The sequence below is a fragment of the Tribolium madens genome, unplaced genomic scaffold (assembly GCF_015345945.1).
Source record: "Tribolium madens isolate multiple individuals breed KSU strain unplaced genomic scaffold, Tmad_KSU_1.1 Scaffold_3;HRSCAF=73;Tcas5.2_LG2, whole genome shotgun sequence".
Classification (NCBI taxonomy): Eukaryota; Metazoa; Arthropoda; class Insecta; order Coleoptera; family Tenebrionidae; genus Tribolium; species Tribolium madens.
Window position 1 is genome coordinate 5,884,412 of NW_025401006.1, and position 22,476 is coordinate 5,906,887.

Below are 22,476 nucleotides of genomic sequence, written 5' to 3' on the forward strand. Positions count from 1 at the left end.
AAATACACTTCTAACTATTTAATTTTTGGAAACCCATGACAATAGAAAATAGTCAAACTAATCACTGTTTCATTAATAGTCATAAAGGCCATAAAAGTGCCCTCAACACCGAGGAATTTTATTTATATTAACGATTAATTAAAACGAGTGACAGTCTTTGGGAAATCCGAGTGCGTCTGAACAGTAAAGTGAGATTTGCGGTGTGCAACGCCATTCAACTATTCTTCGGGGATGRTGGATGCGGTTATCTGGACGTACAGGTCAACAGTTTAGGTCCTCGAAAGTGGGCGGCGAGACTATATTATGTTTCAGTTCCGGGTTTACGTCAATCAATTCGAGGACAAGCACTAATTAATATTATTTCTCTCTTTTATTATGTCTAAAAATCCCTTTAAAAAACTACTCGTTTAGAAAATTTTAAATGTTTGAAACTGAAACGAAGTTGTTTCAAGTTTATAAACATAAGATTTCTAAGAGTTACGGTTACAGAGAAATGTCTAAAGTTTTAATAAAATTGATTTGTTTCAGGACTCGTCTCAATTGATTAATTTGTTAGAAAAGATAAAAATCAAAAACTTGGAGTCAAAATAAAACAAAAATACAGAATTTGTTTTAAAATTATTATTTGAAGTGACTATTAAAAAAAATGTTGTTTACAAATTTTTAAGTAAAAAAATTCAGTAAAGTGTAAAAAATTAAGATAAAGTGGTTTTCAGGACAGAAAAAGGCTTTAAATTTAAAATTCAAAATGATCTAGATTATTTTATTTAAAAGTTTCAATAATGAAGAAAAAATATCAAACTAGTAAATAACTTGGCAAAACTTTTTTATTAATAATAAAATAGTATAAAGTTTTTCTTGAAAAAAATTCTTGGCAATAAAAGAATAGTAGAGTATAAAATGTTACTTCTGGGCCAGGACATTTGGCGCCTTAAAAAACAAAGCAGAATCTTACAAATTTAGCTGTTTGCTCAAAAGTAAACAACCGATAAAGGCCTAAAACCCTTCAAAAAACATTAATTTTTATTCACCCCAAAAGTACCCAAATATCTGTAGATCACCAAAAATTGGGCACACGAAAAAACAGGGTAGAATCTTATAAATTTAGTGTTTTCCCAAAAGTAAACATCCAAAAAAGATCTAAAAAACTTACAAAATGCCTTCTTTTCAAGCACCCCAAAATGGCTCTTTACTTCTGGACCAGGGCATTTGGCGTCTTCAAAAAACAAGGTAGAACCTTAAAAATTTTCCCAAAGGTAAAAAAATGAGCCTTTGGTGATTTTATGTGATTTTAATAAAGAAATTGATACATTTTTAATTGCAAATCATCGAGAATATAACTTCTCGCGAATTCTCCTTGGGTTACCAACCTTTGTTTTTTTACTTCAGATAAGTGTGTTTTGTTGGTGGCCTATATCACAACTTCTTAACTTTATTTGACCAATTTTTAGTAGAGATATTTGGTTTACGGTTAAAGATTTTGGAAAAAATAACTGTTTTCTTTTGAATTTGAATTGAAAGTTAAAAAAAATATTTGTATTTTTTTGCTTTTTATTCTCTACCAAAAAATTTCTAAATGCTCTCCATTTACACACTGAGAAATATATTTAAATAAAATCAATACGTTGCGGTTTTTAGTACATATAACACAAGTTATTAAAGTTGTGTCAATACATTAGGTAGTAAGTTTGGAATTAAAAGTTGGTACTGAAAGCAAATACCTATCTATTAGAAGACATAAAATTATAAAATGCATTAATTTTTATACATAATTCTTTATAGCAATAAAACCCGGTCCTTCTTAAATAAATCTTTTACATTTTGTTGAGTTCTCTTTACTGTACCTTTTTTATTTATATGTATTCACAAATATTTAACAGAAAATGCTTTATGATCACCAAAAAATAGGTAAAAAATCGACCACATTGTTACAGTTGTATTTTGTGTTTTCAGTTACACAAAATATTCATTGAGACCGAAATATAAAAAAAATGGTTAAGTATTAGTCGTTTAAGTTGATTTTCATAAATATTTTGAAAATCCTTCTAGTGACAAAAAATAAAACAAAAAATTGCATGTGATCACAAAAATTAATAAAAAAATCGTCTATGGACACAAAAAAGTTGAGTAAAAAATTGCCCTAGAGCACAAAAATTGGACAAAAAACAATTTTTGTCCTTTTTTACCAGAATAGTTTAGTTTAGGTTTTTAAAATTCTTGTAAAAAAATCGCTCGTAGTTACAAAAATTGAGAAAAAAAAACATGCACAGGCAAAAAATGTACAAAAAACAGTTTGTGATCTTTGTTAAGACTTCGTCAGATTATTATTAGGTTGGATTACATTTTTTTAATGTTGTAACAAAAAACACCTGCTGCTATATTAGGGAGTATTAAAACCCTTTATTATATAATTTTTATTGAGAATAATTTCAGAGCAATAGCGACATAGCCATTACAATTTACAATAGGATGTCATTTTGCTATAGCGTAAACTAATCTTATGGGCGATGTAAATATTTACAAAAAATTGATAAAATATAATGTAACACATTTGCACAGAATTTTGTTTTTTACGTAACTAAACCTATGTTGAACCAAAATAATGATATAAGTATTAATAGAAAAACTAATTCTATTAATATTTTATATCACTTCATAGAAGTGAATAAAGTTATTTTACTAGTTATGAAAATCTCTACTATTTAAATTCGTAACAAGAATACTTATCTACAATTTTGGATTAAATTATTAACTGTAAAAGCACGTAAGTATTTTACAAAAAATTAAAATCGAACGGGTCAAAAACTACTCTTAAATTATTGCGGACAAAGATATGTATCTTCCTATTTGAAAAAATTGTGTCATTTAAATAAAACTAAATGTAAAATGTTGAGTCTTGTTGCATCACGAAATAAAACTAAAGCATAGCTACAGGAAACGTCTTATTGTAATTTCTACAGTAGTATAAATTACATAGATGTTATAAATAACTATACATAGGTATTTACAGGAGTACAATACTATTAAAACAAACAATACTATAAGATTTTCTGAATTATGATAACAATATTTTGTGTTTTTTTTTACAATATTATGTAACTTGCAAATGAATCGATGTCGGAACGAAAATATATAATCTGTTCAAGTGATTGTCCTTAAATACGAATTAAAATCCACATAACAGATCTTCTGCCGGTTTCTCTCTCATTCGAAAAAGATCTGTTTTGGTTACATAAAAAAATGCACTGGAACGTATTTACAAATGGGTATATATAATTTTAAAGGGCCCAACACTTTGCAAGCGAAAAGTATTGCTTTGAATACGCACTAAAATTACAATTCAACCGCAGTTAACAGTAAGTCCATTCACTTTGGTCCGGAGTTATCAGTTTCGAGCTGATTGTTTTGCATTAAATATACTTTAAAAAGAAACCTCCATGAAATTACAGTACATATATATCACAGACCTACAATATTTAGAGAATTTTCCAAAGCAATATCAAAAATAGTAACACAATAAACGGGAAAGCAAAACTTTTTTTATACATCGAAACGTTCAAATGCAACAAAGGGCGAATTTCAAGCACTGTCCATTCACACTCGTCCATCACAAAAACAGGGCACTTTCACTGATTGATCGTTGAGTAATTTCACTTTGGTAGTACTTATTTACACAAAGAGAACGAGAGTCCAGTATAACGGGATTCCTAAGAACGTAAGAGCAAGCGGACCGTGCTGAATCAGCTATCAGACGAGCGGCCGGTAGATTTCATTTGGGTGACTATTCTGGTTGCTGTCGTTTTGGCGCGAAGCACATTGCTGAAAAAAAAAACTCTCTAAAACAAACCACAACTCGCCCTAAAATCACTCACAGCTTGCTTCTTCTCCCAAGTCTTCATCGCTGATTTATACTTCTCGAACTCGTGACACCAGTCCGAGTAGATCTTTTGGTAATCGTTGCTTTTGGCCGGGGGCGAACACCGATGAGCATCCACCGTCACGTTGTAAGAACACAACAGGGAAGCCCCCATCCAACAATCATACCGACCTGCATCGGCCTCAGTCACGGCAATTATCACCAAACCGTGCTCTGAAGTCTCGATGTACTTATCCGGCCTGCAACACGTCCAAAAAGTCCACTTTTCGGCACTCATTTACTACTCACCGATACTGGATTTTGTACCGGCCTTTTTCCTTAGAATAATGATACCACGTGATCGTCTGCGAGGCCAACACTGCTGGCATCTTCAAAAAGCACCCTAGATGCAAACTCTGCCCCCATGTCACGATCATTTTCTTCTTCACGACGCTACTATCGCACACATCGACTGTGCTATTAGACACGTCTTGCAATAAACTGAAATTTTGAATTAGCAAGTATCGAAATGTGAGTTTTGGGGGACTTACCCAGGTGAATACGGTTTACAAACGTTAGAGTCTTTGTCCCAGCCGCAATAAGGGTCGTGGACACATCGAAGACAGTTATCATACCTTCTATTGCACATAACTAAGTCCACTTGTTTGACACGGAAGTCGGAGGCGACGTAAAGAGCTTTATTTTCCTTGGAAATCTCCATCACTTGGATAGGCTCACCGGGAGTCACGTCGAAGACGTCGAGGAGGATGGAGGAGGTGCCGTCGGGGTCACGCTGCCATTCGACAATCTTGTGCACGCGGCCTTCGTCTAAAAATGCGTTTGTGATTGTATTTTTTGTTTTTGTCTATACTCACTTGTCCCAGCGTAGTAGACGGTGTAGTCCAGGACTGCGCCCCCTATGTCTACTTTGATTTTATCGACCACCAGTCTTGTGAAGAATACATCTCTCTTGAAAAAAACGGGCTTTTCATGTTCGTGCATGACGGCTGAATCCATGAGTGGATGCGATCTTATGAAATTGAGGACGGTGTCTGGCAGCGTTTCCGTATCGTTGACACACGTTCCAGGCCTCGGTTCTGGCACTCTATTGGATAAAACTGGCAACCAGGCGGACGACGACGACGCCTGTTCCTTGAATTTTCCGCTAAACGCCTGTTGGATGTCGTTGAGAGTGAAAGAACAAATTGCTGAACCCATCAAGCCATTGGTTGAAGTCGTGAAGGTACCATAAAACTTGGTATCGTCTCCTGGCACTTTGTATATGCTTTCTGCAATTGTGAATTGTTATAAATGGGGGAAGGGTAGAGAAATGCGTTGTATTACGTATTTCGTTGAAATAGAAAGGAAACTCTCCCGGAATGGAGCAGTTGAGTCTGGCTTTGAGATAAGTGGCCCAGTTTTGCGAGAGGATATTCTTTCCTCCGGTGTCCTTTTTGCAAACTCGCGCCACTCGCGAGTAAACGCTTTTGCCGCAGTTGATGTATTCAACAGCAGTCTCTCTGAAGAAGAACAAAACGTAATCGCCGATATCGAACGAGCCGACGAAGTTCGGTTCTGGAAAACACAAAAATGATAAGAAACGCGACGAATTTACGCAAATTTAATCTTTGTGCTTGTCATGTAATTCGGATCCATTCTCGCATGGATGGATTGAAAATGGCCGACGAGAGCGTGCCAGTGAAACGAAAATACATCGCGATATGCGGTGCATAATGGAATGGTTAATATGCGGAAAAATTTATGCGTACATAATTATTGAAAATCTGACACGTACATCATTAGATGCAGCTCTGCACAATGCTAAATCCAATGTTGCATCAGCACAAAGACGTGAACAATTTTTATGGTCTAGCTATGAGCAAGCATTTACCAATTTTTATTTAGCGAAGCTGAAAAATCCGAAATCTGTCCAATGTCTGGTCGAGTGGTGTTGCAATATCTGTCCCTTTTGAAAACGAAATTATCCGATGCACTGTCCGCGAAATTCCATTACTTCGGCAATAATTTCCCGAATAATCGATTTTGAAAGGTATCGAAACGGTTTAAAAGGTAAATGTTGGTTGTGTGTTTGCCGTGTAAAAAGCACCGTCGCTTTTGGAGTCCAGGCGGCCGGTAAAACGCAAATTCGCCAATCCAATTACCGGTAATCTGTATTATCACGGTAAGCGGTGCGCGAGCACAGTCGATAATTAAATCATAGAGTGGAGAGCTGAATGAGGGCGACATCATCGAGGTTGGAGGTTACCCTCGGTGGCTATGGGAACCTGCAGATGCAGGATTAGAACGACTCTGTAATGGGTAACGGGATACTCAAAGGTGTTTCCGCTCGTTGGTCCTTGCCTACCTAACTTGATTACTCCATGCATGATTATGGCCTGAGCTTCGTCTGAACATTCAGGTGTTTGACGACGCATCGATTCCGAACGCTAACGGTCTCTTCATGTGAATAACAAGCTCGAAAGGGACATTTTTCACTCAAGATGACTCACTCCGCTTTCAGATGCCAACATTTTCCGCTTTCAATAAAGTTTAATTAAGAAAATCATCAAAATTTTTGATAAAGGAAAAGAAAATTGCTGGCTCATAGCACCACCATAAAAATTAGTTACATCAAAATGATACATAAACAATTTTGTTACTTGTCACGGGTTTATAAAAACAATATTCAAAGTAAAATTTAAGGAAAATATCAAAAGAAATTTATCAAAAAATCTAATGGAATCTAATCTAATGGATCTTTTATACTAAGTCTTGTTGAGTATCGATTTTTTCTTGGTGTTCCACTTTTGTCCGCAGTGTTGTAAGTAAGCTTTCTTATTTGGCTCGCCACTTAATACTCATCTTAATAAATAATAGTCCCTGAAAGTGTATTTCGCTTGTCGGCCTCGGTGTTCAAAATTGAAAGTGCGGTTTTACGGCGTGGCCATAAAACTGTTTAAAGTGATGGCAAGAAGAAGAGAGTTTGAGTAGGTAAAAGAGGGCGTCGAGTACTTAGCCTCGCCACAATGAGTTTGCCATAAATTAAAATTTCAATATCAGAATTCCGTCGGAAGTAAAATGCAAAATTTCCACCGTTAGAAATTAATGTTTCGCCTCGATATGGCCAATTAGTTTTCCAACAGGTGACAGGGCGGACCTTGTCTTGTAATTCAAGCCAAAGTTGTTTCATAATTTTCTAATTTCCATTCGGTTCACCTTGCATTTACATAGATATTATCCCCGGTCCGAATTTTTACGTCTCGGGATGAAGTCGGCTGCAACTCCTAGACGTAAATCGTCAAGAATGGCAACTTATAAAAATGTAAATTGCGCCGAAATTAAATTATCTCGACGAGATTAGACTAATCTCTCGTCCAGAGTGGTCCACAATTCCGGGATTCCTGCAGGAACTTTGTTTTTCCGCAGGTGTTCGTCTTTAGCGGCGGTTGATCAAAGAAACGCAGGAATGAAGTGAAAAGCTCCCCGTTTTAATTATCCCGACTTCGCACATGCTTTTGTTTGATGACGCCATTTCGAGACGGCATTGGGAATTACTATCTCAGGTCTGAATTCCGCCTATCCCTTAACACTAATAAAGATCGACTCTGGTGATCCGTCCGAATTAGCAGCAGGAACGCGCAGGAAACGATCAAGCTTATCGCATTACGGGTTTTCACCAAATGAACCAGAACTTATTAATACACACATAATCCACGATAAATCAAGACGAATTCGCTTTTAAACTTACTCTAATAGGCGCCCGACATGAAATAAACATAAAATTTTATTTATTATTGCGGGCAATTTCTTTTTTGGGAGTTTATTTGGCGAAAACTGCGCTTTATCATGTGCTAGTTCGTCTAATGATGTGGTCATCGGATTACTTTATTACGTCAGAAGTTGACGGAATTGCTGAGGGTCGGCGTTATGAAATTCCTTAACATCTACTCCAATTACTCGGGTGCTGCTTTAACGGTGATGATTTGGAAAAAGTTTACGTCAAGTGGGAATTAAATCGGTAACTAGTTATCCCGTCACAGCGATATTGCACTCACAACTCGAAACACAAAACTAGAAATTGACTTTCTGAATTCAATGATTACAGAAAGTAGAAACTAGCCTGAATTTTCAATAACCTGAGTCTTTTAATTTTATTCAAATTCATATTAATTTTTTTAAAGAAGCTACAGAATATAAAAAAAAGAAGTAAAATAGACTTAAATCGAAAATAGAATTGAATGCTTTGATAAAATCGTAACATGATTGAGTATTAGCTTTTCAGAGAGTATAATCCTGTCTGAATTTAATTACTGTGTGCTCGAGTATGAGTGAATCAAGCTTGGCTCCAGATCAAATACTTACTGTCCAACCACTTGGAGTCGTACTTGAGCGTCCTCTTGAAACTGAATTCCTTCCTCCCTGTGGTGAGATTGTATAGATCGGTTCGGAAAATGACAGTGTCTGCCTTGGTAAACTCGGCGTTGGTTCCGGAATAAAGTCCGGGCAAGTCTCCGGGGTTTCCCCTTTCGACCCAAACGGCCGTCGAATTGTCAGCCGGATCGTAGGGGCATTTCGCAATGCCCATTCCGATGCCAGGTACGAAAGTGTTCCGACTGAGATGCGTCAAGTTCGCCTGCAACAAATAATTTCATTTCGGATTTGAATCACGTGTCGTGGGCCGAATTTCCGCCCGGATTGGCACCGAATCCTCCAACATTAGAGACATATTAATTGAAGTTAAGCAAGTGTTGCTAGATATCGGGGGATTCGCTCTCTCTTATTAAATTCTCGATAACAACGAGTGCACTCACGAATCTAATAAATATGACGAAATTTGGGGGACATTACGCGACTGTAATAACCTCAATAGCAAACGCAAATGGCGGAATAAATAAGTAAAACACGAGAGAAAGTAATGCGATGCGAAATACGAGTGAGGTTGAAATGCTCCTGCGAAATGCGATAAGACGTCTTCCACCCTCACCTTACTATAAGCTCGTGCAATGGCAAGAGTATTAAAGATTCACGCCTGCATTACCGATGCGGGGCGACCAAGAATCACATCGATTTCACATTTGCGTTATGACACCAAACACATAATAGTAACGCGATAATGCTGAAGAGACCAAGAGCGCTGGGTAATAGATTTTTAACCATTCAGCATTCACATACATACCAAAAAGAGTACACACAGCGACTCAACTTTCGTGTAATAAAACTCGCGCAAAAATTTTGATATCTATTTATTCTTACTTATTACCAAAAAGCAAAAAAAAAAGGAACAAATTAATGAGATTTTTGAATTTAAGATGAAAATCCATAAGAGAAATAAGGGGCATCGCATATTTTTATTATTTTTTATAACTTTTGCAAAGGTGTTGATTAAAAAATAAAAAAAATTGAAAATAATTTCATTTCATAGCCCAGATTTGGTACCTGTTATCTTTTCTATAAATTTTTTAATTAAAAAACACTTTGTGTATCAGGTGTGTCATACACAGCCAACGATTTTATATACACGAGTACTGTGACGACTTACTTTTCAAAAAAAAAAAAAAAACTCTCATAATAATAAAGGAAAACTACAATAAGAACACTTTGCAAAAAAATAAAATTTTGTTAAATAATAGTTTGTACTACTTATTTCTGCGAAAAATTATATTGAAACTCTTGTTACTTGTTGTCAAGTCAAACGTTTTTAAAAATATAAACTTTTGTTTTTCGTTGCAGTCGCTACAAATTAATTTGTTGCGTCATAGAACATAGATAGTTATGATTTGGAACAAAAAATAAAGTACATAATTTATTAAGAAAGCTTTAATTCTGCGACTTTTAAAACTTTGCATTTTTCGATTTTTACACTAATATACAAAATTACAGTTTCTTTCAAACTATTTACTCTACCGCTGTGTAGATGGCACGTCTCTAGCCAGTTTTAAAATGTACCACAGAAGGAATTTGTCGCTTGTGTACAGACCACGCTCAAAAGAAAGCTGTTCAAACGAATTTTCAAATAAAAAAAAATTGAAATTGAATTTTTAAGAAAATCTGTAAACAAATTGTTTTTTGGTCAAAGTAAAGTTTTTTTAAATTAATGTTGAAACGACACGGACAAAAAATTTCAAATTAATATATACTCTTGCTAAAATCAATAAAAAAAGTTACATTTTTTTCATAATTTTTTAACAATTTATTTTTTTATTCATTATTCAAAATTTACTTGCAGACAAATCATTTTTCAAAAGGTATTAGTTTTTTTTAATTTGTGAGAAATTGTCAGATTTCGACTTCACAAAGTACTATTTGTTACTCTGCTAACATAGCAAGGTAATTTAAATGTTGGATGCATGAAGCCCGACTTTCAAATCATTAAAAGTAATTACATAGTGTTATTAGTTTTCTCATAGTTGGAAAATTCAGTTATTTTTATTTCTCTTTGGTGATGGAATTTTTATACCCTTTTTGACACACTATTTTCTTCGGATAAAACCTAAAAAGCAGCGGAAAAGTTTCCTGAAGACTTTTTTCGACAATGTGTGTCTAAAAAATCTATCACTTTATTCTGTTTTTATCATTTTTAGCACAAAATAAAACGACTTTTATTTGTGTTAAAAATGATGCCTTGATGAGACACCCTGTAATTCAGTGCAAATCCGCGCACTTATGCGGAAAAATCGCACCGACTTATCATTCAATGGCGGCATAAAATTTCCCTTGCATGGATTGTAATGTGTATATAAATAGTCCGGAAAAACCGCACCGACATTATCCCCGAAGCTGCGGTCTTGTTCCCCTTTCTCCTTTCATTTAATTCGAGTTTTATTTGTGTACAACAGACGTGTGAAAATCCCCAGGTAAAATTTAATTATACCTTACATCGCGTTTTATTGATTCGAATTAGTTCAATGAGGAAAGTGGATAATAGTATAGTCGCAGTGTGTAATTTGGTGTCATTAATATGTTCTAAAATTGAAAAAGTTGCGTGAGTTTTACTTACGTTAACCACCCAGTCCTTGGGGTTGTGAGCGTTGGTCCCACAAATGTACAGTCGACTACCATCGCCCATCGATTGGATAACTCGAATATGGTTGCGGCAGTCGAAATGCTGGAACAAGGAAAAATAATTCAGCTTTTCGCCTATCTGTGTGGGTAAAAAATTAAATTTCGTTCAGTTTGGCGAAAAGTCAGCGTGTGAATGTGTCCATTGTTGCATCGAGCGCTTTAATTAAGCTGGAATTTGGCGGCGATGGTGTAGTTTTGGCGCTTTTACCTGGTCCATTAACCATCCCAAATGGAAAAGGAATATAAATCTCGCACAGGGTAAATATATAAATCGCGAAATGACCAGTGAACAAACAGAGGAGGATTTACGAGCCGCTCTCGAGTTGCAGTGTTAAAACCCTAGCTCGAACGCAAAAAATACAAGCTCTTAAAATTAATCTTTCGCTCGAGGGAATCTCGTGCAAATCTTTCTTTCACCGCTGCTTACGTACGTATTAATGTAATCGCGTATGAGAGATGTGTTTCTTTGCTTTTATTTGCACCGAGGTTAATCCTAATGGGAGATATGATTAGGATTTCTATTTTCAATTTTTCTCCTTACTATTTTAAGATTTCGCTCGATTAAGAGCGGTTTTTTGAGGCCTACAAAAAGGAAATGTCCGGATATTCGCGAGATCGGTCGTAAGTCGGAAGATCAAAATTGAATAACGCCCAGTTTGGGAAAAGAAGGAAGTTTGTAGCGTTTCTCGGTGTCGAATCACAATGGCTCTTAACCTCCGACCACGGAAATACAGCTTGGCTATCGATTCCCCATGGGAACAACTTCTTATATAGTTGGAAAAAGTTGAGTTCCCGACGGCGCAAAAAGCCCTGATCGCTCGATTGCTCTAGAAATTGGCGTGTTATTCGCTTCGGACCGTCGGGAAACCGCTAACCGGACATCTTAGGCCCTCAACAACATATGATTCCAATCGTATAAGGCGCTTTGCGAACAAAATTTACCGCTCTTTTATAAACCGACCAAAGAGTTCCACTGAAAAGAAAAGACCGACTCCAACACGAGTTTATGCCTCTCTTAAAATACACCTTAAATCAAAGCACCGATAAAAGAGACTCCAAGCCTAGGTTATTTATGTCTCTTTTCTATTCATTCTACTACCATTTATACATTTTTACCGCCAAATAATTGTGGTCGCGCTGAGACACATTAATCCTACGATTAGGGCTTCAAGCCTCGTCATTCAAAAATGAGTGTTTTAAAACTTTCGAAACTGCTAATCATCTTTATTAATTACAAATAGTAATCTCAATTTTTTATATTTTTTTTAAGGTAAAAAATCAAAAGTTGCTTTTTTAACTTATTAATCATGGGAATAAATTTTAAATAGTTACGAGTTATTATCATCAATTAAATCAATTCAAATTAGGAATGGTGGATGCGCCGTGATTCTGTGGTTAGGGAACTTCGAAGAAAATTTTTCTTTCAAATTTCTAATTTTTTTTAAATTGTTGAATAATAGAACACAAACAATTATTTGTACAATGGTTTGAAGATCAAATGGAACATTTTGGAATGCAGAGAATAAAAAAATGTGTGTTCTTTTATTTTCTGTAATTTATACAGGGTGCGCCAGAACTCGCGCCCCAGAGAAAATTTTCAAGTAAGGTAAGATACCAGGAACATAAAACAATGTTTAAAAAATTCTATCTGTCAAAAAAATTTGACATTTATTTTTTGACATTTGACATTTTTTTATATCTATTTAAGGATACTGATGATCTTGTATATGTTTTTTTACAATTATTTAGTAAAGGGACAAAAATTTTGCCAATAAAAGCCACAAATAACATTGAATAGAGTTACAATTTAGGATACAGCTTCCTTGTTTCCTCTTTTAATAGCCTATAGCAAAAAAACTTGGAAAATTATTTTTCCAACAGAAATAAATAGAGTCAAAGTGCAAACTTTAAACCCTCATAACTTCGAAATTTTTATAGATAATTTTTTTTAACATTTTTTCCATGTTCCTGGTATCTTACCTTATATGTCATTTTTCTCTGGGGCGCGAGTTCTGGCGCACCCTGTATAAAACCATCAATAGCCAAGGTAAGCTGAATAAGTACATATTTTTTTTTAAATAAACATACTAAAGTAACAAGAAATATTTATGTACTAAATTAATCTTATAAAATACACCACACGATATTTTCGGTTTTTCTGTATAAATCTTTTGTTATAAATCCTTAATAAATCATGAGTCACACAATAAACACTTAAATACTATAATTTAAAAACTAAAAACAATTAAAAATTTACAAAAAAAATTTAAGCCCAAAAAACATGTGTATAATTATTTTCATATTAATGTGCCTCGAAGTAGTCGTTGAAATGGATCACTTTAAGGTGGTAGCCATGCTAAAATTTAAACAATCCTAAACTCAATCTTACCTAAAAATTATTTTTTCAAATAAATGTGTACCCCATGTAGCAAACAATGATTAAAATTAACAACGTAATTAACATAGGATAGCAAACATAAAGATTTTTGTCATTATTGATGTGATTATAAATTTGTTCTGAATGACATTAATGACACTTTTTGTGTAAATCGGCCTTCAAAGTAAAGGTTCATTTAGACCTTTACAACCTACTTGATGCACATTAATATGAAAAGAAGTATAGTGTTTAGTACATATCAAAATAAAATAACTAAAATCGTGTAATGCCTGGTACAATTTTGTAACGGATACGTTTATTTTGAGCAAAATACAAAATTCTGCGTATTGTTTTGAGTATTGTGCAGAACAGTTAAATGATTTTTATAAAGAATCAAAGTTAGAAATGGTGGATGCGCCGGGACAGACCGTTGTTTGCATTCATCTTGCTGAAAGGATTCATTAATTTCTTTTTATCGTTTTGTGTGATAGTGGAATAGTATATTTCGATAAAACCTTGATTTAAAAAAAGTCAGACAGTACGAAACAGGCCAATAAATTGGTCGTAAAGCCTGAAGGCAGACTCTATGGCTACTTACTTACAGACATCTCATGAGTTATCGCTATTCTGTGATTTTACGAGAAGTAATGTATTGTATAAGTAAGAATAGAACGAAGATAGTTAGGAAAATGGAGTCAGAAAGAGGCGTTAATGTACAAAATCGTTTGCGTGGGTAAACATTTATTAAAGTTGATAAAAAGCTGATAGAGGAATGGTAGGTAGAAAGTGCATTCGTTGCATATCAACTCTTGCAAAAAATTTTAATCAAGCCGGTCGCTTCGTTATCAGTCATCACGTTTGAACATAATAGCATTTATCCGAATGGAACGAGACGCAACGCTTCCATGTGAATTAGGAGCTATTTAATAATATAGTGGAAATTCGCATACATGTATGAACTATGTGGTTTTATGAAGTTATATAGAATATAAAGTAGGCTCTATGTAAAACTGTCACGTTACAAGCTCAAATTTATAGAACAAGTGGATAACTGGATAACTTTTCATGTTCAGGATTCACGTTCGTGCGAGATTAAATTAGATGCCAAAAGTTTAATGGACCTACAAGGCACGAATTATGCCACAATCGGCCCTAATCGTATAAAAATTAATCAAGTTATTTCCGACATGGAGTAGCCAAGAGCAGCAGTTCGACTCCGAAGTGCAGTTTCAGTTGTTTTGAAGGAACTCCGAAGGCAAACGTTTGCAGAATGGCTCCGCTCTTTACGAAAACTATCCGCAAGGATCAATATTGCAGCCCAGCAAATAGATGTTTGTCGGCAGTAACACCGAAAGTGTGTAGTTTAAATGCACTACGTGATCGCCCTCGATAATAAGCGTTTGCTTTTTGTCCACGGTTTTAAAAACTTAAAACTCTTGCACTATTTTCCTGCACCATTCCGTGTCCGACTCGGAATTGAGTTTGACAACTATATGGGGTGGCGATTACAAAGGCCATCAGTTGAAACATTCAAAAGGTCTGTTATGTCAACAGCAAAAAGCTCTTTGAAATGTAAGTAATTTAGGGACACGAACGAAAAACGACAAATCCAACTGGAAACAACAAATTTACAATGATCGATCGGACCAGTCTTCGATAATAATGGCTTTATATATCGACAGAAAAAACTTCGACTAGAGCATGAATAAACAGCTTATTGTTAATTAGCAATCATTTGAGACTTTCAAGAGCTCTGCTTAAAGCGTAAAACGGTTAAAAATGCCTTGAAATTATGTGGATAAGAGACGGGAATTCATTCAGTTGGATAAATGTAAGCAGATGAAAGATGAGAAGTGCCACAAGAACGTTTAATAAAAAAATAAAACTTCTTAACTATTCATAAAATGAAAGAACAAATTTCTTATTTGAGCTTTTTTCAAACAATGGTTAAAAAAGCTGTTTGAAATTTGTTACTCTTACAAAAAAAACTAGCACTTTATAAACGCCAGGACCATAACAATTGAGGTAATTTATTTTATTCCTTATTTTTACTTTATAAGAAAAGCGTTTCTTTGTGATTTTTTCACAAAAGCATGTATTGTCTTGTGTTGAATATTTTTACATTATACAATTATTATACAATATTTCAAAAGGGTCCTTTTAATACATTTTCGTACGATACCAATACAGTTTTAGTTAGCATTAATTAATTACAAGGTTAAAAAGTCATATATAGAGAATATATATAGAATATAGAAAATGGTGGTTGCGCCGGGTCAACATAATATCTGGAAAAACTGTGATGATTACCTAATTTGTCAAAATTGTAGTTAAGCTGAAAATGTAGTCCGTATTTTTGGAGTGGCCCTGTGTATTTGGTGTGGGCCTAGCTCGTTCTGTGGTCGATAAGAGGGCCATTTTGGAACGGGGCCACTAATTAGTGGCAAAAACCTAAATGCTTTTAAATCGAGGCAATTAAATGTCAATTCGCTGTTGGCGTAATCTGCACACTAGCACTCTGAAGAACGTCGAGCTAATTTACACTCTGTGCTTGATTAGCATGCAGAAATTTGCGTCCTTAATGTTGGCAGCAGAAATTTCGTCCGGAAATATGATGCAGTGCAGCCGAAATCGCGCAATCGTTTATCACGCGTAATTAAAATGCAATATTCAACGACTACACACTCGCTTTTACAATTAGCTAAAGTACCATACAGTAAATGGCCGTAATTGGAAAAACGGCCCTCTTGAATCTGTTTGCTTTTGCACCGTGGTTTAACATTAATGGCTGACGCTTTCATCTTAATTATTATTTATTTCGGCTCTTTCATTTCGCTAAATTAATTGCCCAGCTTGATTTTCAGTCTTGCGAAGACACTTTCGCCCTCAAATGTCGATTGCTTTAATATTCAACATGACGGTGAGGCACAGGGGACCATTAGACGAGATGCAGTTATGAACACGGATGAATATTTTATTCGGCCAAATCGAGTTAAGATTTTTTACAAACGATCACTTTGCACCGATAAAAACCCAAAACAAGCTTTAAAACATTTCAATAACTAACCATTATGCCCCTAAATAGCAGGAGACTGGCTTACGCTTTCCCCCGCTGGGTTTATATATAAAACAATTAACTTTATATTTGTCTTTTTTAAAAGCCGCCGCAAGTGCCATTTTCTAAATTAAAAAATATTTACTCCGACTCATACTCTGTAATTCCATTAGTTTTTTTAGATTTGCGTCAGACTAGTATTCCTAAATTAAGCTCATTTGAGTCAAATTAGGGGCCAAGCAATGCTATCAATTACACGCGTTATTGAAGAACCTGAGGTTCGATATCAGAGTGTAGTTTGGAACAAACGACCGGTGACGAATAATTTCACTCGCTTTATGAATCCTCGGGGATCCCCGGCAAGATTAAGAAATTTCCAATGAAACTGGTGGGCCCTTTGTCACCCGGTATCACTGTAACGAGAACCTGAAATAAATATAATGTGACGCAGCTGAAAGAGAAGGCTCATGGATTACTCTACGATCCGGAAAACTGTTCAAACGAATAAAAAACCCGATCGGTGACTACTCGAATCAAATCACGACCTACGCTACGAAATAACAATGTTTTTCATTAGAAGACGGCTCGGAAATTGGAAAAGTTAAATACGTGGCATGCTGATAAATGCTAATGTAAGATTATTTGGAATCAAACAGATTTTACATTTAAATTAGGTTGGAGTAATGTATATTTTTATGTCTAGACGAGACTGTTTCAATAAAAGCCGAAGTTTTAATCAGAGCGCGTTATTTATGTCCTTTGAACACGACATCATTTTTCGAAAGTGCTCGATTAACGGGGAAAGAAAAAACAATAAAATTTTCTATTAACACAATGACACTTTTACAATTTTCTTAAACAAAAGTCTGATTACCACCTGGTGTTTTAGTGTTTTTTTTAACTGGCACGTAAATGACTTAGCACTCAAATGAGTAGTTTAATAGTTTATTGTGATAGCTGGATTAAAAGTTTAGCTTTCGTTTGGTTCGGTGGCTGTTGAGTATTCGTGGTGGTATGAACTCAAATTAGAATTGGTTCAAAATTAGTGGAGATTCAGGTGGAAACGGTTTCGGTATGTGTGTAAGTGAAGTAGCGATCGCAGTGTGCGAACACAACCTTATTATGGGATAAATTTGCATGACACGTTTAAAGCTTAGCTCTTCTGGAACACATGCACATTGCGCTGCAATCCATTAGCTGCAATTTAAACTGCAATCTAAGCGAATAGCAAATTGCTACAAGTTTCAGGGGACAAACACAGTCAGTGTGCCGGTGTTGCAAAGCATTGCATTTCGTAGAAAATAATAATTGAAACTGCCACGAAGTGTTGTAATAAAAAGGTGTTCCGTTGGGGATTATAATTGGGATTCTGTCGTTAATAAGGTCCGTTGAACGGATCAATTCAGTCGGATTTTGGTAATCTACATGGCGCTATTTGGTTCATGTGCGCCACTATTTTATCCCGTTTCCTCCCTTTCACATGTCCGCCGGTTCTCTTTCCTGCAAATGTTCCCATTTCATCGAGATCCGGTCTAAAACACATGGTTGCTCATCGCTAGAAATGCATTGTTCTATCGCATCCTCCGGGGGCAACATTTGAATTACAAATAAGGTCAGAAGAACCGATTCAAAATTAATTTCAATTTCATGTCGGCACCGTCATTCCGACCCGCCTGATTGAGACTTCAATTAGCAAATAATAATATTTTCGGACCAGAATGAAATGCAAATTTATTTAATTAAGTTTTCTTCTGTTACAGATACATTAATTTATTATTAAAGATTTGGACGAGGAAAACTGGTTAAATTAATTTCCAAAGTCATAATTAAATATAAAGAGATATTCACGGATTTCATCTTCTTAATTGTAACGACAAAAACAAGAGCTCGACGACGACGACGACGCTAGAGCTACTTTTGCGCTTTAATAAAGGGATTCTTAAAATAAGTTATCTTATTAGCGAACGAAAGCGAAACTCAAATAAGCACGAACAAGTAAACGCTATTAAAAGACTAATTGAAACTGAGATCTTGTGTGCCATCACCAATGACGTTAAAAACAACCAACCAAGTCCCTAACATTTTTTAATTCTTTCTACAACTTTTTGGTGCAAATTTATGGGCCAGACTCGTTGTGTAATTAATAAGAAATCCGATTCCTATTGACTTGACGCTCGGCCCACGATATTGAATACGTAAACATGGCAAAATTCGCAACAAAACCAATATAACTCCCACTATTACAAGTCTCGGACACGCAAACCGGCCATTACATCATTTTAGTTCTTTGTCGAGCGATCCGTCAAAAAGGGCATTTGACCAAAACTCGACTAAAACATTATCCTCCCGTAACGATTTCCTCCAAAACACTACTCCTAATACGTAGCTGATTTGCTTAAATACACCTTACCAATGCTGAAATAAATTCTTCGTGTTATTTGTGGGCATTAAACCCTCCTCGTCGTGGAAAAAAGCGGAGGCGAGAGACTTAAATATCACATTGCGTTTCTCCGAACTTGATAATTACGGAAAAGCATACGGCGGCCATTCAAAACCGCATTTGTCAATGTTATCGTGACAAGTTCTATTGAATTAAACGACGTCCCGTGTTTTTATTCATACGTTCGCTTCCAGATCATGCTCGATGTTGAAAGACATGTCATTCGTCAATCAGAACGAGCTTTTGACACTTACCAACTCACGCACCGGTGATGAAGAAATAAATGATGGATTGCACTTTTCACGCGTCTTAAACATAACTTCGCCGACTTAATTTCGACGAAACGACGGACGCGACACTCAGACTTTATCATTTCAGGTCGCAATTTCACAGATATTGGCACTTTTTTACTCAAACCCTTTGTTCAATCAACAGACGAAGTGCACATCCATCACGGCATACACAAAAAGAGCAGCTTCACAAGCCAAAAGCTCGCAAAAATTTCAACAAAATTCAATAAAAGCGTTTATTGAAATACTTTTCAAGATTTAGCTCGAAAAAATCCAATCTCCATAATTTCTGTATTTTGTGGTCTAAACAGTATTTTGGAAAAGAAAATTTACAGTTATAACAAATTTGCTGACCACAAATTTTAATTTCGCATAAATGCATCTTATTTTCAAAATATAAAGGTTTAAATAAAAAAACATAACACAAAATAAATAAGATTGCGAGTAATAAGTATTAAAAAAGGGTTATGACCATTTGAAAACTTCACAATTATAATTACTTCCGGCCTGTTTATCAAAGTGAAAAAAATATCTTTTATTAATATCAAAAATTCTAGAAGCATTTAATTGTCAACGCAGGATCTTTCTTGTTAAAAAAAGCAATTTTTTTGTATTTACAATTCAATTTAAGGTACGAAAAATAATTTCTGTTAATTAAGATCAGTTCTTATAAAATTTATTCTGAAAGTTAATAAAACACATTTCATATCTTACTTATTGAATTCTCAAGACATCAAGATTAAGATTATAAAATATTGGGAAATTTAGGAACACATTTTTTGAAGTGTTTTTTTGTTTTTTTTTTCATGTATTTCTATGGTTTAAATGGTATTATCTTTAATAAACACAGCTAAGACAGTCGAAGACGACTTTGTATATTTTGAGTATTGTAATAAATGGTTTTACTCGTATGTATATGCTTTATATTTTATGTAAGAGCATCACAAATGTTTAATTAAATGCAGTTTAGAGCATCTGGCTTTCGAGAACGGCTTATAAGTTAAATAGTTCGAATTTTCTGGAGCATCGGCTTAAGCTAGTCTGTTGATTTAATATTGTTGTGGAAATTTAGCTCATTTTTCACCGTTTTGTTTGTTTTGCGATTACGCGAGAAATTAGGGAGTTGTCCGAACCTCCGGAAATAACGTCGTTTGATACGGCCGCAAAAATTGTTAATGGTGCGCAGTTATCGGCAAAAATGTAAACCGACAGCCCGTATTTCATTTCGATTTTGAATGTAGTTTCCGCGATGAACCGGCAACGAGTAAGTGAATATACACAGAGAGCGAGAGATACCTGATAAGCGGTCCTCCTGCAGCACCAGGAAGAGGGGTAAATAGTCCCTCGTCAACGGCGTCGCCCCTTGAAAGTGAATGTGTCGCGTCTCTGTCACCGATCTCATTGACATTGATGGCTTTCCATCACGTCGCAAGCTTAATAAAGAATTTTTACAGCGGGAATGACCGGAAATTCCGGCGCTTCGATTACATATTCATGAAAATAAGAGATAAACATTTCTGAAATTCAGATCTGTTAAATCTCGGACGGGAGAGACGTGTGGATATGTCAAGAGTATCTTCCAGGTTCCGTCATAATTTAAAATGCAATTTCTTAGACGGAACGTGACGCATAAAAGTGGGGAATTTGTTGCCGTTCCGAACACGACGTGTAAATAGTTTTGCATGCAGCACAGACTCGCGTGTACCTACGCCGTGTTTTACATAAAATAACAACACTTAAATACACGTACCTCTGATTTGCCTTTGGAAACGCAGCTTGCCACATTCGTCGGCTCCAGATTCAGGGCATCTCTCTGAAACAAAAAAAAAAAATGTTACATGAAACGTAAAATAAGGAGTTGATTTTTGATTGATTTTACGTAGTAATTAAGCTAAAACTTTCTGGATTTCCAAATGTGATAGTAATGTGTGTAATTTGATTATAATAAATCGATAAGATGTCAGATATGATTAATGTCGGACCAAAAACTCGTATGAACATCGTGTAGTATGTGACCTATTTCTGGTGAATTATCGATGTCTGAACTTTATCCTGCTCACAGATACTACAGTAATATTTGTTAATGCATTAAAACGATTTAAATCAGGTATCAAGGGTCCGGTAAAAATGAAAATGTTAATTGTCGACTTCACACTGCAATTCCCTATAGCGATTTGTCCGATTTGCGGCGTTAATTACGGGATAAACAATGAAAAAGGCCTGGGGCTTCAAAATTTTCATATGATTGTGACCGGTAGTAAATAATTCCCGAATTAATTTACTAACCAGAAGCTATAATATACACAAAAGAGAAACCAGACTTGACCACTTCATTGAATACTCGGCAAACGATCCACCCTGTATACAAATAAATGGAGAACAAATATTTCGAGTTGAAGTGGGTACTAGAAAACATCCCTTATTTATCTCAACGCCCTTATTTGCGGGGAGAAATTTTTAATTAAAGCAAACGGTGCGGCAGTTTAGAAAAATTCCCGGAGGCGTGAGGGTCGTCTTGGACAAATTTCAAACCTTAACCCTTTCTTTACGAGCGATAAAAAAATACAAGATGTGAGAGCTCACTGTATTTTTAACTAGATTTTTTCACCAAAAAAAAAAGAGGTAATAAAGTTTTATAGTATAATGGTCTATTTTCATAAATGCTATTCCTATAGATGTTGATATGACACAAGTATAATTAAAATATTAAATATGTATTCGCTAGTTCATAAACTCAAACTATCTATTCATAAATGTTATAAATCGTCTGCTCCCTCCCTACAAAAGCGCTAACCCTTAATGTCTGCCAACCCCAGCTTTACGATTTCAAGTGACATTGTTCCCCTACGAAAGCTGTTTAGGCAAACTTTAAAACAAACTTTGCTTAGATTCGCAAACAGGTTGAAGAGGCAATAACTAATTTCGCGGAAAAATGTTTGTTCTACAACGTGATTTTTGCAATTAAAAAGCTTGTGCTTTTGTCTTTTAGCCCGTCTTCGCGCTGTCCATCTTCATATTCGTGGTTTAGCGTAAAGTGTCAACGCTCGTTTAAAATCTTCGTTTTTTGGCGCACCTCGACGTTCGCTCCCTGAGGACCGTCTCGCCGAGCCTCTCCGGACCAAGAGGAGACGAATAATGGTCGTCATTTGTTCCGGAACCGGAATTAACTACTTTAATTAGTTTGAGACACGTTGAATTTACGTACGTTTGCTGTCATTCGGCTACAATTGCCGATTGCTCCGGACTAGAATTGCACCAATAACAATCCGGGCCCAACCTTCGAGAATTTATTCGTTTCGCCCGGAATCACACTAATTTATTATTTGACAATGTTCCTCGAACTTTTTTGCGAAATTTCGCGGCGGTTTTGATTCGAAACTGGCGAGTTATTGCACT

At 35.4% G+C, this 22,476-nt stretch overlaps 1 protein-coding gene across 2 annotated transcripts in view; it reads right to left on the reverse strand.

Annotated features, from left to right (window-relative positions):
• Positions 1 to 2,375: 2,375 nt before the first annotated feature.
• LOC123007026 (semaphorin-2A) overlaps positions 2,376 to 22,476 on the reverse strand; it is a 216,711-nt gene continuing 196,610 nt past the window's right edge. For both annotated transcript variants that reach the window (XM_044402032.1, XM_044402031.1), the window contains 9 exons: positions 20,831 to 20,893; positions 10,854 to 10,961; positions 8,219 to 8,489; positions 5,201 to 5,431; positions 4,732 to 5,145; positions 4,408 to 4,684; positions 4,166 to 4,357; positions 3,873 to 4,116; positions 2,376 to 3,819 (listed from right to left, as the gene is read on the reverse strand). In XM_044402032.1, the coding sequence (XP_044257967.1) occupies positions 3,748 to 3,819; positions 3,873 to 4,116; positions 4,166 to 4,357; positions 4,408 to 4,684; positions 4,732 to 5,145; positions 5,201 to 5,431; positions 8,219 to 8,489; positions 10,854 to 10,961; positions 20,831 to 20,893 (1,872 nt within the window). In that variant the 3' untranslated portion in view covers positions 2,376 to 3,747. The remainder of the gene's footprint in view (positions 3,820 to 3,872; positions 4,117 to 4,165; positions 4,358 to 4,407; positions 4,685 to 4,731; positions 5,146 to 5,200; positions 5,432 to 8,218; positions 8,490 to 10,853; positions 10,962 to 20,830; positions 20,894 to 22,476) is intronic.